General features: G+C 37.7%; 1 protein-coding gene across 7 annotated transcripts in view; it reads right to left on the bottom strand.

The window, feature by feature from the left end:
• Nucleotides 1-1,160: 1,160 nt before the first annotated feature.
• The window catches only part of LOC128690850 (mucin-3B-like), a 245,985-nt gene continuing 231,044 nt past the window's right edge, over nt 1,161-16,101 (bottom strand). For 3 of the 7 annotated variants that reach the window (XM_070085103.1, XM_070085141.1, XM_070085201.1), the window contains 4 exons: nt 15,510-15,700; nt 11,390-11,617; nt 6,754-7,027; nt 1,161-6,553 (listed from right to left, as the gene is read on the bottom strand). In XM_070085103.1, coding sequence (XP_069941204.1) covers nt 6,392-6,553; nt 6,754-7,027; nt 11,390-11,617; nt 15,510-15,700 — 855 coding nt within the window. In that variant the 3' untranslated portion in view covers nt 1,161-6,391. Of the gene's footprint in view, nt 6,554-6,753; nt 7,028-11,389; nt 11,618-15,509; nt 15,701-16,101 lie in introns of those variants that run through there. The other 4 variants (XM_070085263.1, XM_070085441.1, XM_070085383.1 and 1 more) reach the window with 3 other exon arrangements.

The following is a 16,101-nucleotide window of genomic DNA, read 5'->3' as shown; positions in this document are numbered from 1 at the left end:
GAGGCCGGAAGCATAGTCAGAGGAGAGCGAAGGTCTGATAAATCGAAGGAGTCAGTCGAGGCCTCAGTACCTGAAGCGGGTGAGGAAACAGCACCGGCAATAGGTACAGAGGCATGAGGAATGTCTGAAGAGTGGTCCAAAGACGAGGCGGGGTCAGAACGGGGTGCGGTATCAAGAAGGGGCCCGGGGGTACCAGGTTCATGGACTAGGGCTGCCATGGTTAGGTTACTTCTTTCTTTTTGTTTTTAAGAAAAAAAAAGAAAGAAGAAAAGAAAATAAAAATAAAAAAAAGAAAAAAAAAGGGGGGACCAGGGAGGGATAGTTCCTAGGAGGAATGAAAGGGCCAGAAATCTCCCTCCGCGCCCAAGAGGACTCGACACCGCTAGTAGCGCAGATGCAGCATGGAACCCGTGCCATACCCTACCCTTCATGCCAGTAAACCAGCAATCTGGGATAGCAACCTCACATCTGCCGAGCTACCTCGGTGGACAAAAGAGAGGGCGGCCGGATATCCGCCACAAAGCATACCTCCTTCAGCCACCACCCCCGGAATCCGAAAGGTGGCTTCCAGAGATACACCCGTCGCCCAAAAGACACCCAAAGCTACTCCGGGATACCGGAGAGGGATCGGGACATCCCTAGGCAATCCAGATTCCACGGCAAACTACGCCACCGCCAAGAAACCTCAACGGAATGGGATGGACCCCGGTGTCCTTTCCCCTACCTAGGAACTAGCGCGCCTGTGGGAGAAATCACGAAGGCTAAAAAGAGGAAGGGCAAAAGGGAGGGGTGAGGAGGAGGAGGAGGAATGGAAAAAGGGGAGGATGGGATAGGGGAGGGGAGAATGGGGGGTAATTAGGTTCGGTCTGAGGAAGAAGACCGACAGGGCTAATTCCTCAGACCAAGAGCCTCTTCACCACGCCAAGGAGCCCCCCTTGAAGAGGACACCATTGTAAAATAATTTCCAATGAATTATGAATTTACAAAGAGGTTTTTAAAGGTGTCATGAAACATGACCCAATTTTCCTACAATTTTTTTTCACACTACATATCCTGCCACCACATACAGCTATAATTTCAGGAACTTAACCCTGTTCAAGAACAAGGTATCCTTGTATCTTAAACAGGGATACCTAATACTGATTTAAATAAAACAAAAAATCATCATTTTTTTATTCAACAGTAAAAAACTTACACCATATACATTCATAAATACTTTTCTGTACACAATATTCTTAAATATTTACAATTTGCATAGTGTACACTTACAACCGCAATATGGACAGTCAATATGACCATTGGATTCCATGATTATGAGCACATTAGGGATAGGAAGAGCACAGCATCTGTAGTACTATCCAAGGATCACAATGATTATTCACATTAGGCATTATCACACTGTGACACAAGACATATGAGATTTGTTTTACCCTCTCCATATAAATCTGTGTACAGTACATAAGTAACAAATATTGACAAATTTAAAAAAAAATTGTACTTATGTTACTGGCAGAGAATTTTCTATATAAAGTATTTATACACAAAATTAAAAAAAAAATTACCTATAAATTTTAATGGAAGGTACTCGTGGAAACACCTCAATGTTATTAAAACTAGCTGCAGTATTTATTGTCCAGGATCTAGTTACTACCTAATTTAGCAGTATCATTCATTAATAATATATATTAAATTTTAAAAACAGATAGTATACCCATTCTATGATAGCCAAAATATTTTGCCAATGTACCAATTTTTTTTTTTTTTTTTTTTTTTTTTTAATACATGATGGCCTAGGAAACAACTATAAGCTACTGGCAAGATAATTTTTTGTTTTTCTAGAGGAATAATGTATGGGACAGAGGAGGACTGATATACATAGAGCCAGGTAACTTTCACAAAGGAGTTAAAGGAAACTGTTTAGCTGGACTCAAGACTTGGAGAGTGCCTGCACTCTTGGAGGGGTGTGTTGTAGTCGGGGGGTTAATCTGACTTGTGTTGGCACACTTCTGTAAAAATGGCAATTAGAATGCTTTGGGTCATCCTTGCCTTGGTAGGAGACTGCCATTGTTATAAAGGGATTCGGGGAAACTGATTAACTGGACTAGTCCTGGAGGTATAGTACATACACTCTGAAAGAAGGGTGGGTATACTGCAGTTAGGAGGGGTATCAGTTATGTCAGCACACCTCTGGAGTGAGTGATGAAGGCATTTCTTTTTCAGTCGCCCTACTTTGGTGGGAGGTAGCTGGTGTTTAAAAAAAATACACAATTTTTTCTTAAACACACTGACCCTTCTCCCACCGAGGCAGGGTGACCCAAAAAAGAACCACCTCTTCTTTTTACATTTAGTAATTTATACAGAGTTTTTACTAACCCCCTTGCTCCCAGCATTTTAGTAGTCTCGTAAACATGTGGCTTACAGAGAAAGGATATGACCCCCACATACACACTTTATATTAATAGTATACAATACCCATTATTATTATAAGAATCAGAATCAATGTAGGTTTAAGTTTGACAAGAATTCATTCTTATGCCATAGTAGAACCTTCATTAACCTGAAGATTTGCTCCTAATTTAGAGATCTGAGTATTCCACTTGTATCATATTATAGGCAGAGGAAAGATAAAGTAAGAAAAGAGGGAATATGACAGGCAATCAGAATTTTAATACCTTGTATGAAAATCCTTTTATGTAACAATCCAGTAAAACTTAAATTAATTGCACTCTTAGGAACAACAAAAGCAACAATATTAAATAGTATAATAAATGTTCTAAACATGGACTACACATCAATGGAAACAATCACTAAGGTAAATTACATTTGTACTATGACACACTACAACTAAATTATTAGTTACATGAATGACTATATACAACAAATGAGCAAGGACAAATTAAAAATTTTCCTGCTGCTATTAAGAAATTGTAATAAAAAAAAAAAAAATTATTCACAAATAAATGTTGATTAGCAATGGTTGTCTAACCTACTGGTTATTCAGTACCCACGAAAATTAACTGAACACAAATATATACATATTAACTCTTAATACAGAGCATAAACTTCAGTTTATAAAACAATGTACAAAACATCAATTCAAAAGAAAGATTACCAATGTTATAATAGTTAAACCTAAGAGTTAAGCAAAGAAATTTTCATGATATAAAAAGGTGCATTCATTTCAATATTCTTACTATTTATATATACAGTAATACCTTTTCACTTAACATATGAAAAAAAAATTACTTATATAATGGTTAAACTTAAGGATTAGAAATCTTCATATAAAAGTACATTCATTTTAAATTTTTCAGTATAAATATATATATTTTTTCACCATATATACAAAACAAAGTATTTGCAAACTGAAAGACAGGTACACTCAATACATCTAGAAGGAACAGAACTGATAGAATTACAGGCTATTTATAAATGAAGAATGTGAGATCATGAAAAGTTACGGATGATACTTAATATCTACAACTTCAAAGGTCAGTGTGACAATGTTTCAGACAATGGCATCAATACTATACTCTTGGCAAAAAATATATGAAAAAAAAAAAAAAAATTTAAATACATCACTAGACAACTTTATTAAATATCCATCATCAGTCCTTATTTAATGGTAACCTTAATACAGTGGACCCCCAGTATTCGATGGCATCGATATTCGATAAATCCGGTATTCGATGCATTATATCGCAAAATTTTTGCCTCGGTATCCGATCGAAAACCTGGTATTCGATACGATTCGTACAAGACGTGTCCACGTGTGGCCTGAACTGCCCAGTGTGTGCCAGTGTTTACAAGCCAGCCAGTGTGCGCGCATCTAAGGATACATTCGGTACATTCCACATCATCACTGTTTTTGGGGTTTGTTTCTGTAAAATAAGTCACCATGGGCCCCAAGAAAGCTTCTAGTGCCAACCCTTCGAGAAAAAAGGTGCTAATGACTATTGAAATGAAGAAAGAGATAATTGCAAAGTACGAAAGTGGAGTGTGTGTGTCGGAGCTGGTCAGGTTGTATAATAAACCCCAATCAACCATCTCTACTATAGTGACCAGGAAAACGGCAATCAAGGAAGCTGTTCTTGCAAAAGGTGCAACTGTGATTACGAAACAGCGACCGAAAGTGTTAGAAAATGTTGAGAGACTGTTATTGGTGTGGATAAATGAAAAAACGAATAGCAGGAGATAGCATCTCTCAAGCGATCATTTGTGAAGAGGCTAGGCAGTTGCATGACAATTTGGTAAAGAAATTGCCTGCAACTAGTGCTGATGTGAGTGAATTTAAGGCCAGCAAAGGTTGGTTTGAAAGATTTAATCGTAGTGGCATACATAGTGTGATTAGGCATGGTGAGGCTGCCAGTTCAGACCAAAAAGCAGCTGAAAATATGTGAAGGAATTCAAGGATTACATAGACAGTGAAGACTTGAAACCTGAACAAGTGTTTAATTGCGACGAAATAGGCCTGTTTTAGAAGAAATTGCCAAGCAGGACCTACATTACTCAGGAGGAAAAGGCACTCCCAGGGCATAAGCCTGTGAAAGACAGGCTTACTCTGTTGTGTGCCAATGCTAGTGGTGATTGCAAAGTGAAGCCTTTATTGGTGTATCACTCTGAAACTCCCAGTGTTCAGGAAAAACAATGTCCTCAAGGCTAATTTGTGTGTGCTGTGGAGGGCAAACAGTAAGGTATGGGTCACTAGGGACTTTTTCTATGACTGGTTACACCATGCATTTGCCCCCACTGTGAAAAATTACCTAATTGAAAAGAAATTAGACCTTAGGTGCCTCCTGGTATTAGACAATGCCCCTGGTCATCCTACAGACTTGGCAGAGCGACTTTCTGGGGATATGAGCTTCATTAAGGTCAAGTTTTAGCCTCCTAATACCACTCCTCTCCTGCAGCCCATGGACCAGCAGGTCATTTCCAACTTCAAGAAACTGTACACAAAAGCTATGTTTCAAAAGTGCTTTGTAGTGACCACAGAAACTCAACTGACTAAAAGAGTTTTGGAAGGATCACTTTAATATCCTCAATTGTATAAACCTTATAGGTATGGCTTGGGAGGGAGTGACTAAGAGGACCTTGAACTCTGCTTGGAAAAAACTGTGGCCAGAATGTGTAGGCAAAAGGGATTTTGAAGGATTTGAGGCTAACCTTGAGAAGCCTATGCCAGTTGAGGAATCCATTGTGGCATTGGGGAAGTCCTTGGGGTTGGAAGTTAGTGGGGAGGATGTGGAAGAGTTGGTGGAGGAGGACAATGAAGAACTAACCACTGATGAGCTGCTAGATCATCTTCAACAGCAAGAGGCCACACCTGCGGAAACTGCTTCGGAGGAGGGGATAGAGAAATTGAAGAAGTTGCCTACTTCACAGATTAAGGAAATGTGTGCAATGTGGCTTAAAGTGCAAACCTTTTTTGATGACAATCACCCTAACACAGCTATTGCAAGCCGTGCTGGTGACTATTACACTGACAATGTTGTGAAATACTTTAGGAATGTCACAAAGGAACAGGAGGTACAGGCCACTATGGACAGATATGTTGTGTGACAGAAGTCCAGTGACTCTCAAGCTGGTCCTAGTGGCATTAAAAGAAGGGAAGTAACCCCGGAAAAGGACTTGCTACCTCAAGTCCTAATGGAAGGGGATTCCCCTTCTAAACACTAACACCTCTCCCATCAATCATCACCAGATCTTCATTAAAGGCAAGTGTCAATTATTCTGTTGTTATTGTAATTATTCTATTGCATTAAACTTAATATTTCATGTAGTAACATTTTTTTTTTCATACTTTTGGGTGTCTTGCACGGATTAATTTGATTTCCATTATTTCTTATGAGGAAAATTTATTCGCTTTTCGATATTTGATGAGCTCTCAGGAACGGATTAATATCGAATACCGGGAGTCCACTGTAGTACCACTTTTTATGAAGCTGGTACAATACATATTTTAAGCATTTCATGTTATTTACAATACTTCATTAAAATCTGAGCTTAGTTCTGTATTTTGAATATATATGAAATACACTGTACAAACACTTAAGTAGAGGCATTCCAGCATATAAAATATATTAACTATTAATGTGACAGGCATTTTTTCTCCATGTTTCAACAATATGTTAGCTTTCCACATATAGTAATGTATAATTAACTTTATCGTAATCAGCATTAAACACTCTGAACATGCAGTAACAGAATTCTAAATGTTACTCATTTTTACATATAATCTTTTTCACACTGGTTATTTTGTAAATACTGTAAACAGTTGTAATGTTATACAGAATAACAAAATTGTTGATATACTGTACTGTATCTGTGTTTCACGACTTTACATTTAAAGCACCTAATAAAAAACTACGAAATTTCAGCAAATTTTTCAACATTAGGGGTCTTGCTTCATATCAGTAATATTCTTAATAACCTCTCGAAGTTGGGAGACTAAGTGAAGGTCACGGGTGGCTTGAGTACGGCGGTAAGTAATGGGGCAGGCTAATGATATACATTCGACTTCTTGCAAACGGCAGCCAAGGCATGTTTCACATACCTATTGGTACATATTTATTTTAGAATGTGTTTAATATAATTACATCCAAAAGCCACAGGAACATGTGTAATAATAAATACCCATTCCAAATCTGTCACAATCAAAATTTTAAAATTTATCTTACTGCTTTGACTTTCAGTATAATATAAAATGTAATAATTACAGTATTTATATACAGAACAGAAAATAACAATGCTCACCTTCTGAATGTGGCTTACTGCTCTTTCATAGTTGCGAATCTTTTCATTAAGTTTAATAACAGTCACATCTGTACAAGTCTTGCAAGCTGAACACAGTCCTACACCTTGCATTGAGGAAGTATTATTTGCCCCACAAGCGACACAGGAAGATGGTGTGAAGTATCGGGCAATGGATATACCACCACGATTGAACTTCATTCCTTTATGGGTTACAGCACCTTCTGTTGCCAAGGAGGAAAATGTAGTTGTGGAGGGCCTTGGCAATTCACTGTACCTAAAATACACCACAAATTATGTTTAAAATGCCATAAATGCACTTTTATTTTTTATCTATCGTGTATTGTATACTTGAGTACTGCTAGTCTTCCTGTATAAGTCAACCTTGACTTTTTGCTAAAGAAAAAAAAAAAAAGTTGTATTTTCATCTATCACTATCCTTGCTTATGAAGGACAGTGGAACAATATTTGGGAATTAAAGTACATTATTGTACCAGGTGTTGGCATTATATTTCGTGCAAACAGAAAAAAAGACAGCCCCAAAATCTACTGTATACCCTTTAGCCTTACAAATATGGAGGAAAGACTAAAGTGAAAAACCACTCACTCAGCTGATAATGTGTTGGGGCCACTGTAACAAGATTTGGTAAGCAGTGCAGCTTGCTCCATTAAAACAAAGGTACACTGTAGCAGACCTACTAGCTAGTGCTTGCAAGATCTACTTTCACCTCGCCATTTTCACTATACAAAACATTGCTTGTCTACATAAAAACAGGAGCATGGTAGTAGGCCTAGTTGCTCATGTTTAGTAAGTCTCTCATCCAACTATTCCCAGACACAACTATTGCCAAACTGCATTTTAACATAAGAGTAGCACTGTAGTAAGATTTCTGTAGGTTTAGCTCTCCTTTTTGATTTTAATAATAATGCAGCAAGATTTACTAGCCCATGCTATGCAGGTTCTATTCTCACCCAACCACTCCCACTACTCTTTTCCTTTTAACACACCAGCCATCTCCTATCATTACTGTTGCTCACACTCCAACAGCATGTCAAGCCACAAAAACCACTTGTCTCCACTCACTCTGATCTAGCACTCGTATAAGCCTGCTGGATGATCAAACCCCTAGCACTCAAAACCTCCTTTACCTAGTCCTTTCAACCCTTCCCTTCCACCCCAGATTTAAACACCCTCTTATACCCCTCACAGCCCAGCCCTGGGCCAGGCTTGTCTGGTGCCTGCCTAATAAACCAGGCTGATATTGCTGGCAGCCCACTGGCTCCACATATCACAGCCCAAACCACCACAGCACTGAATATGCTCTTATAAAGGAATTAGAACACTGATTTGGCAGTAGTTGTAGAGGAGTAGAATCTATGATTGTGCCTGGCTTCTCCTTTACTCCCTCGCAATCCATGGGGATTTGTCCTACAAGATGGATGAGGATAGAAAAAATTGTAAAATGAAGTAATGTACTAGTCTAAACTTAAACTTAGGATAACATGAATGTGGTTATATCTTAATGCTGAGCTTGAAGAGCGTAAAAGATGGTATAAACAAGTTAAGAGTTATATGATTAACAAAACACTAGAATCCTGTGTTTTTTCAGTGCTTCTAACATTTGCTACTAATATTACTGAATTATTTATTTCCTGCAATCATGACTAATTTTCAGCAAACTTAATTTCTACAGTCAATACTAATTTGCTGCCACTGTAATTGTGATTAATTTACAGTACTGTTATGAAAGTCAATTACAATATTTTACATTTATGGGTCAATGCTAAACTTGCATCACTTATCTAAGAACATAATAAAACAATTTTAAGTCCATTACTTACACTTATAATCACATCCATTATCGAAGTCAACAAATTTTGACAAAAGGAGAAATCTCCCCCACTTTAGACCAAAAACTGGATTCCTGAGTACTTAGGCAGAAAATCAGACATCCCAGTGTAATGGGATGCACTATGAAAGTGAAGTATGTGATTAAGGAATTTAAATAGAATGAATGTGCATTTTTTTTTTTAGTTTGACACTAATCGTTCGTTAGAGCAAAAATATTCATTCATACCTACACGTATTAACATTGTCAGTGCTGACGGATACTAGACTTACTGTATATTACTGGCAATAAGTCGATCTGGACCGTAAGACCAGGGAGGGAGGGAAGGGGAGGGTTCACACCAATAAGCCTTAGGCATAACCCCAGGTATTAGTTGGGGAGTATATTCTCAGTCCTCACACATGGGAATACATCAGATTTTTTCTGCATCAGCAGTCAACACTATGGAGAGTTTTCATATCCTCTAAAGAATCTGGTAATAATGTTTTTGTATAAATTATTTATCACCCTGAGAGTTGCAAACTAAATAAATCAGTTATTTTCAACATCAGCATTCAATACACACACACACTATATTCATAGCCTCTAGATCTTCAGCATTAAAATATGAGGTAAATGGCAATATGGGAGCAAGGGGCTAATAACCCCTTTCCTGTATAAATTACTAAATTTAAAAAGAACAACTTCTATTTTTCTTTTTAGGTCACCCTGCCTCGGTGCGATACGACCGGTTCATTGAAAAAAAATGGAAATGTATGCAAATCGTTTATAGAACAGAAAGTCACAGGTCTCCACAGATGCAAAAAAATTAGATGCTTTCTGCATTAACAGTCAACATCCACACTACTGTCATATCTTCTGGAAGCTGGGTATTACTCTGGGGAAATTTATTTAGTGAGAAACCTCAATTAACTGCCAATCATATACTGGTATGGTGAAGTTTTCTGCATGAAAGGAGTCTTATATTCTAAAGTACAAATTTCCCCTCATTTTATGGAAATTCATTATTGTGTAATGTACCATTTCTATCAGTAATTTAATTCCATGTCTCATAACTCTCCAGGGGGAACTGGAAAAGAATTCTTCCTCTTTAAGCCATGTGTGTTGTAAGAAGTGACTAAAATGCCAGGAGCAAGGGGATAGTAAAACCTTCTCCTGTATATATTACTAATTTAAAGAGAGAAACTTTCATTTTTATTTTCAAGTCACCCTGCCTCTGTGAATACAACTGGTTAGCTGAAAAAAAGAAATCTCATATATATTTGTTGGGTATTATCAGTGTAGTTCACAAAATTTACTGAACATTCATAATGTGAAATAAAGTGTTGGCCTGATTTAGCTTAGCACAACTACCATGGCCTGGACTGCACCTACTGAATTAAGTGAGGGACACCTCCACAAGTGTATATAGGCCTGGTTGGTTACTAAGAAAATAGTACAGTGAGACTAAAAGTAGAGGTAGAACAGAATTAATAAACAAAAATAAATTTGTAGCAGAATAGGATAAGACTAGCAATGCTAAACACTGATGAGACTAAACATAAAACTATAAAATACATAGTGATGAAAAAAGTTTATAGTAGTGAAAACAGTGTTCTGATATGTGAAAACCCAAGCACAACTAGGCAGTTTACTGCCTATATAATGGAGGCAAAGAAGGGAATGTATGAAAGTATAGTAGTACCAACACTCTTATATGGGTGTGAAGCTTGGGTGGTAAATGCAGCAGCGAGGAGACGGTTGGAGGCAGTGGAGATGTCCTGTTTAAGGGCAATGTGTGGTGTAAATATTATGCAGAAAATTCGGAGTGTGGAAATTAGGAGAAGGTGTGGAGTTAATAAAAGTATTAGTCAGAGGGCAGAAGAGGGGTTGTTGAGGTGGTTTGGTCATTTAGAGAGAATGGATCAAAGTAGAATGACATGGAAAGCATATAAATCTATAGAGGAAGGAAGGCGGGGTAGGGGTCGTCCTCGAAAGGGTTGGAGAGAGGGGGTAAAGGAGGTTTTGTGGGTAAGGGGCTTGGACTTCCAGCAAGCGTGCGTGAGCGTGTTAGATAGGAGTAAATGGAGACGAATGGTACTTGGGACCTGACGATCTGTTGGAGTGTGAGCAGGGTAATATTTAGTGAAGGGATTCAGGGAAACCGGTTATTTTCATATAGTCGGACTTGAGTCCTGGAAATGGGAAGTACAATGCCTGCACTTTAAAGGAGGGGTTTGGGATATTGGCAGTTTGGAGGGATATGTTGTGTATCTTTATATGTGTATGCTTCTAGACTGTTGTATTCTGAGCACCTCTGCAAAAACAGTGATAATGTGCGAGTGTGGTGAAAGTGTTGAATGATGATGAAAGTATTTTCTTTTTGGGGATTTTCTTTCTTTTTTGGGTCACCCTGCCTCGGTGGGAGACGGCCGACTTGTTGAAAAAAAAATAAAAAAAATAATGGATTTTGGATATAATGGACAAAATCTTTGGCCAGACAAATGTTCACTACAAAAGATTAAGTCCACTGCATAGAAATTCTGCCTGTTAGCAGCAATGTGTATCCTGCAGACTCACCATGCAATGGACCAAGTCCACTGCATCAAGAGTGTCCATTAATAATAGTACACGCATCAGGTAGGCTCTACAACAAACCATGTCTGTTGCATTGGACATTTTTAGATAATAGATTTTTGTTTAAATGGACACCTTCTTCCTCACTACTAGTCCATTAGACTGAGGCCTCACCACTTTTATTTAATATCACATCTTAATTATTATGTGTGTAAAATGCCCTTTTATCTTACCAGTTATTAACGTCAACGCCTAAAAGTGAAAAACATCTCTCCAAAGGTGGTAAAATGGCTCGAGTGACATAGTGTGTAGCATTGACACGAAGAGTTGGATCAGCCAAGACAACGTCAGGTGAACGAATAAGCTGGATGAGAGGTAATCCTGGGGCGCCATAAACAATCACATATGGAACACGTTCACCCGAGCGTGGCTCCCTTCGTCGGTCTCTGCGAATCCATTGCCTGCAATATTCAGTGTACTATGAGATGCTACGTTGAATTCCCAGCTCATATAAACTTATGCAAAAAGTAATGTTATTTAAAGTTTTTGTATAAAACATAATTTTAAAATAAAAATTCTGAACTACCTTACAGAACTAAGATTTTTTTTGTTCATACAATGACGTTATGCTAGGCGATCATCACCAACAAACGGTGTAAATACCTCTTCTAGGCTGATAGAAACTGTCACTACAAGTATTTTCATACATCAGTATAGTGTATTAAAAAATAGATAAAAATAAAATTCCAAGCATCTCCCCAATAATTTTAATATAAACATCCAAATACAGTGGACCCCCGCATAACGATCACCTCCGAATGCGACCAATTATGTAAGTGTATTTATGTAAGTGCATTTGTACGTGTATATTTGGGGGTCTGAAATGAACTAATCTACTTCACAATATTCCTTATGGGAACAAATTCGGTCAGTACTGGCACCTGAACATACTTCTGGAGTGAAAAAATATCGTTAACCGGGGGTCCACTGTATCTTGACCACAGAAGAGCATGCATAATTATTTTCATACAATTTTATAGGGGTAACAGCAAATGCAAGAGAACTTGGTTTCCCAGAAATATAGGCAACGCCTGAAAATAATTACTGTAATTCTTAAGGCGACACTAAATGAGAAAATTAAATAATTTGTATCAAATTTAGTTAATACAAAATTAAGAAAAAACATTGAAATTACTATAAATAATAAAATTAACAATAATCATCTTATGAATATTTGTACAGTAAATCCTCTAACAGACTAAGAGGGAGGAGGGGGTGTACGTTATAGCCAATTGTCGACACATTCGAAATTATGAGATTAATTTTTTACGAGCATCACAAATGAACAAAGTTGTGAATCAGTGGACTTGGTCAAAGAACTAACACAACTACAGGACACTAAGAATACAGGTATTGTAATCTGTAGTACTACAGTACAGTAATTTAGTTTTATTTCAACACAACGGCCATTTCCCACCGAGGCAGGATGGCCCAAAAGAGAAACACTTTCACCCTCATTCACACATAATCACTGTCTTTGCAGAGGCATGCAGATATGACAGCTGAAATGTCACTCCAAACAGCAAATATCCCACACCCCTTTTAACCCTTTCAGAGTTGGTGCTGTACTAGTACGGCTTGCACGCCAGGGTTGGTGCCGTATTAGCACGCATAAATTCTAGCGCCTTCGAATCTAGCGAGAGAAAGCTGGTAGGCCTACATATGAAAGAATGGGTCTCTGTGGTCAGTGTGCGCAGTATAAAAAAAAATCCTGCAGGAGACAGTGCATAATGAGAAAAAAAAACTCCAACCATGTTTATGGTTTAAAACAGCGACTTTGCAGTGTATTTTCGTATGCTATTTATGGTTGTATTCCAGTTTTCCTGGTCTCATTTTATAGAATGGAAGACATATTACGGAAATTTAGATGATTTTGATTGGTTTCACAATGAAAAGTACCTTGAAATTGAGCTCAAAGTAGCAGAAATGTTCGATTTTTGCCAAAGTTCAAAAGTAAATAAATCAAGCCATGTGTCCAATACACGTCAACTGGTGAGTCTAATTCTTTCACAAGTGCGCTGATATTATTTATACCATTTCTACACCATCTTCTGTTTTTTGTGAGAATAAAAATTCAAAGTGGAAAGCAAAAGAAATGTAACAGAGGCCTGGGGACATGACTAATGAACAGAGGAAATGTTATTTTAGTGCCAGGAATGTCTGTCTTGTTTATTCTGGACCCTATTTGGAAATTGGCATCTTTTGAAATTTGTGTGAAATTGGCAAAATTGCCAATTTCGGACCACTTTATTGGATAGTTGAAATCAGTAAATGGGTGGTTTCTTGTACTCATTCAATAGAAAAAATGGAGTTCTAGCGAAATAGTTATGATTTTTGTCGACTGGTACATTGGAATTGGATGAAAATAGGGCTCAAAGTGGGCGAAATTGCCGATGTGTAAACATCGTCAAGATCGCTAACTTTGCGAGAGCATAATTCCGTAAGTTTTCCATCAAGTTTTATACTTTTGGTGTCATTATGATTGGGAAAAGATTCTCTATCATTTCATAAGAATTTTTTTTTTTTTTCGAAGAATTTCCGACCCTTAGAACAAGTTTAGGAGAGGGCCTGCCGACCCTGAAAGGGTTTGAGAGCAGAATTTGTACTTCCCACCTCCAGGACTCTAGTCCGGCTAACTGCTTTCCCTGAATCCCTTCATAAAATATTACCTTGCTCACACTTCAACAGCTTGTCAAGACCCAAAAACCATTCATTTTCATTCACTCCTATCTAACACATTCACACATGCCTGCTGTATGTTCAAGCCCCTTGCACACAAAACTTTTTTTTTTTTTTTCATGAAACTGGCCATATCCCACTAAGGCAGGGTGACCTTACAAAGAAAAACAAGTTTTTCTAAATTTAAAAAGAAAAATAAGTTTTTCTTTTTTAGGTAGTAAGTTGGTAGACAACAACCACCCAGGGAGGTACTACCGTCCTGCCAAGTGAGTGTAAAATGAAAGTGGCCTTTATCAAGTCATAAACAGATCTACCTGGGTGAAACGTACATGAGTATTTATAGAACAGAGTCAGGTGAAGAATGCTGGGTAGGTTGGATCTGAACCTGCATGTGACAATCTTCCGATTAGGGTGATAGAGGCTAGGACCATATATTTGTCCAATCTCTCTTGAAAGCTACCCAAGGTCCTAGCAGCCTCTATCACCCTACTCAGAAGATTGTCACATGCAGGTTCAGATCCAACCTACCCAGCATTCTCCACCTGACTCCATTCTATAAATATTCACATACCTTTCACCCAGGCAGATCTGATTATGACTTGATAAAGCCCACTGTGTGGGCAAAGCGTTGTCAATAAAGGATCACATTATACTGCTTGTGTGTTTATTTTTCCATTGTGTCAGTATTTTATACCATTTATTTCCACATACACTCTCTGCCAATCCTTAGGTACCCTCCCCTCTTTCATACATTTATTGAACAATAGTACTAACTACTCCAAAACTATATCCCCACCTGCTTTTAACATTTCTTTCATGATTCCATCAGTTCCAGCTGCTTTACCCCCTTTCACTCTACCCAATGCCAAATCTATTTTGCACATAGGCAACATTTAGGCAACTTGATCAATAGTGGTGACTTGGAATAACTTTTGTTCTGAGAGGAGCTGTAAAGCTCTACCAACATCTGAGCTAAACTTAGAACAGTCTATAAGTTAAACTTTGCTTGTATGGGTATCAGACACTGTTTAATACCATATTCCTTACATACCCATGCCATTCAGATGCCACTCACCATTCTTTATGAGTTCAGGTTTCTGCCTAACACTGAGAGCTACACGTTTCCTCTTGGCATCACCACTAGCTTTAGAAGCTGTTATTAACTGCACTTTACTTAAGTTAATCAAGTCACACAAATCACTGTAAATTCAAGGAAAATTGGAGACTTAATGACACATGAATGCATCAGTGAGCACAGTCAACAAAGTGGCACAGGTGACCTACAGATCAGGAAATAATGAAAGCAGACAGGTCCTGGATGAGCACACACTGGCCCATAATGGACAAATGAATAATCAGATTGGGTCTAATGATTCAAAAGATAACCAGGCACTATCACTAATGACAAAATCCAAAATTTACACTTTTTTTTTTATATTGTCCAATGATTCCAATATTTGTATAGCTAATTTTTTTCCCATAATTTCCAAAATCTGTTAAATTTGGGTCTGTTAATTGGAGGGTTTACTGTACATTTAACACTGCTTCTGAGTCAGATACAGAAACAATATAGCATTTGACCAAGCAGAGCATAAATACATTAACCACACTCACTTTGTTAATTCAAGTGCAGGAACACAGGCTGTGGGCCTGTATCCTCTTGCTCCCCTATATTCCTTTGCAAATATTAAGTCTTGAAGTGAAACCTTGCCTTGAAGCAGTTTTATAAATTGACGTTGCACAAAGTCTTTCACTTGAGATATATCTTTGTCCTCAAACAACAAACGAAGTGACTTCTCCAGGATCTGAAATGTTTTTACTTTCTTTATATAAAAGAGATTAAGATACAAACCAACAAAAATTTTAGACTCGTACACTTCTACCTTTATGATTTTTCTCATTTTCTAATCAGAAACAATTGACATGTTGGCAATTTAAAACCTCTTAACTATGAAGGATAGAATAACTAGAGCAAATAAGTGAATATACCATGCCAGAACAATTCAGTCATGCAACTGGATGTCAAATTTTGGCCACATTAATTTTAGTTAAATTTGGTATATTCATGTATATGCTTCTAAATTGTTGTGTTCTGGGCACCTCTGTAAAAACAGTGATTATGTGTGAGTGAGGTGAAAGTGTTGAATGATGATGAAAGTATTTTCTTTTTGGGGATTTTCTTTCTTTTTGGGTCACCCTGCCTTGG

Source organism: Cherax quadricarinatus, chromosome 1 (assembly GCF_038502225.1).
Source record: "Cherax quadricarinatus isolate ZL_2023a chromosome 1, ASM3850222v1, whole genome shotgun sequence".
Lineage (NCBI taxonomy): Eukaryota > Metazoa > Arthropoda > Malacostraca > Decapoda > Parastacidae > Cherax > Cherax quadricarinatus.
This window is presented reverse-complemented; position numbering and strand designations above follow the sequence as displayed.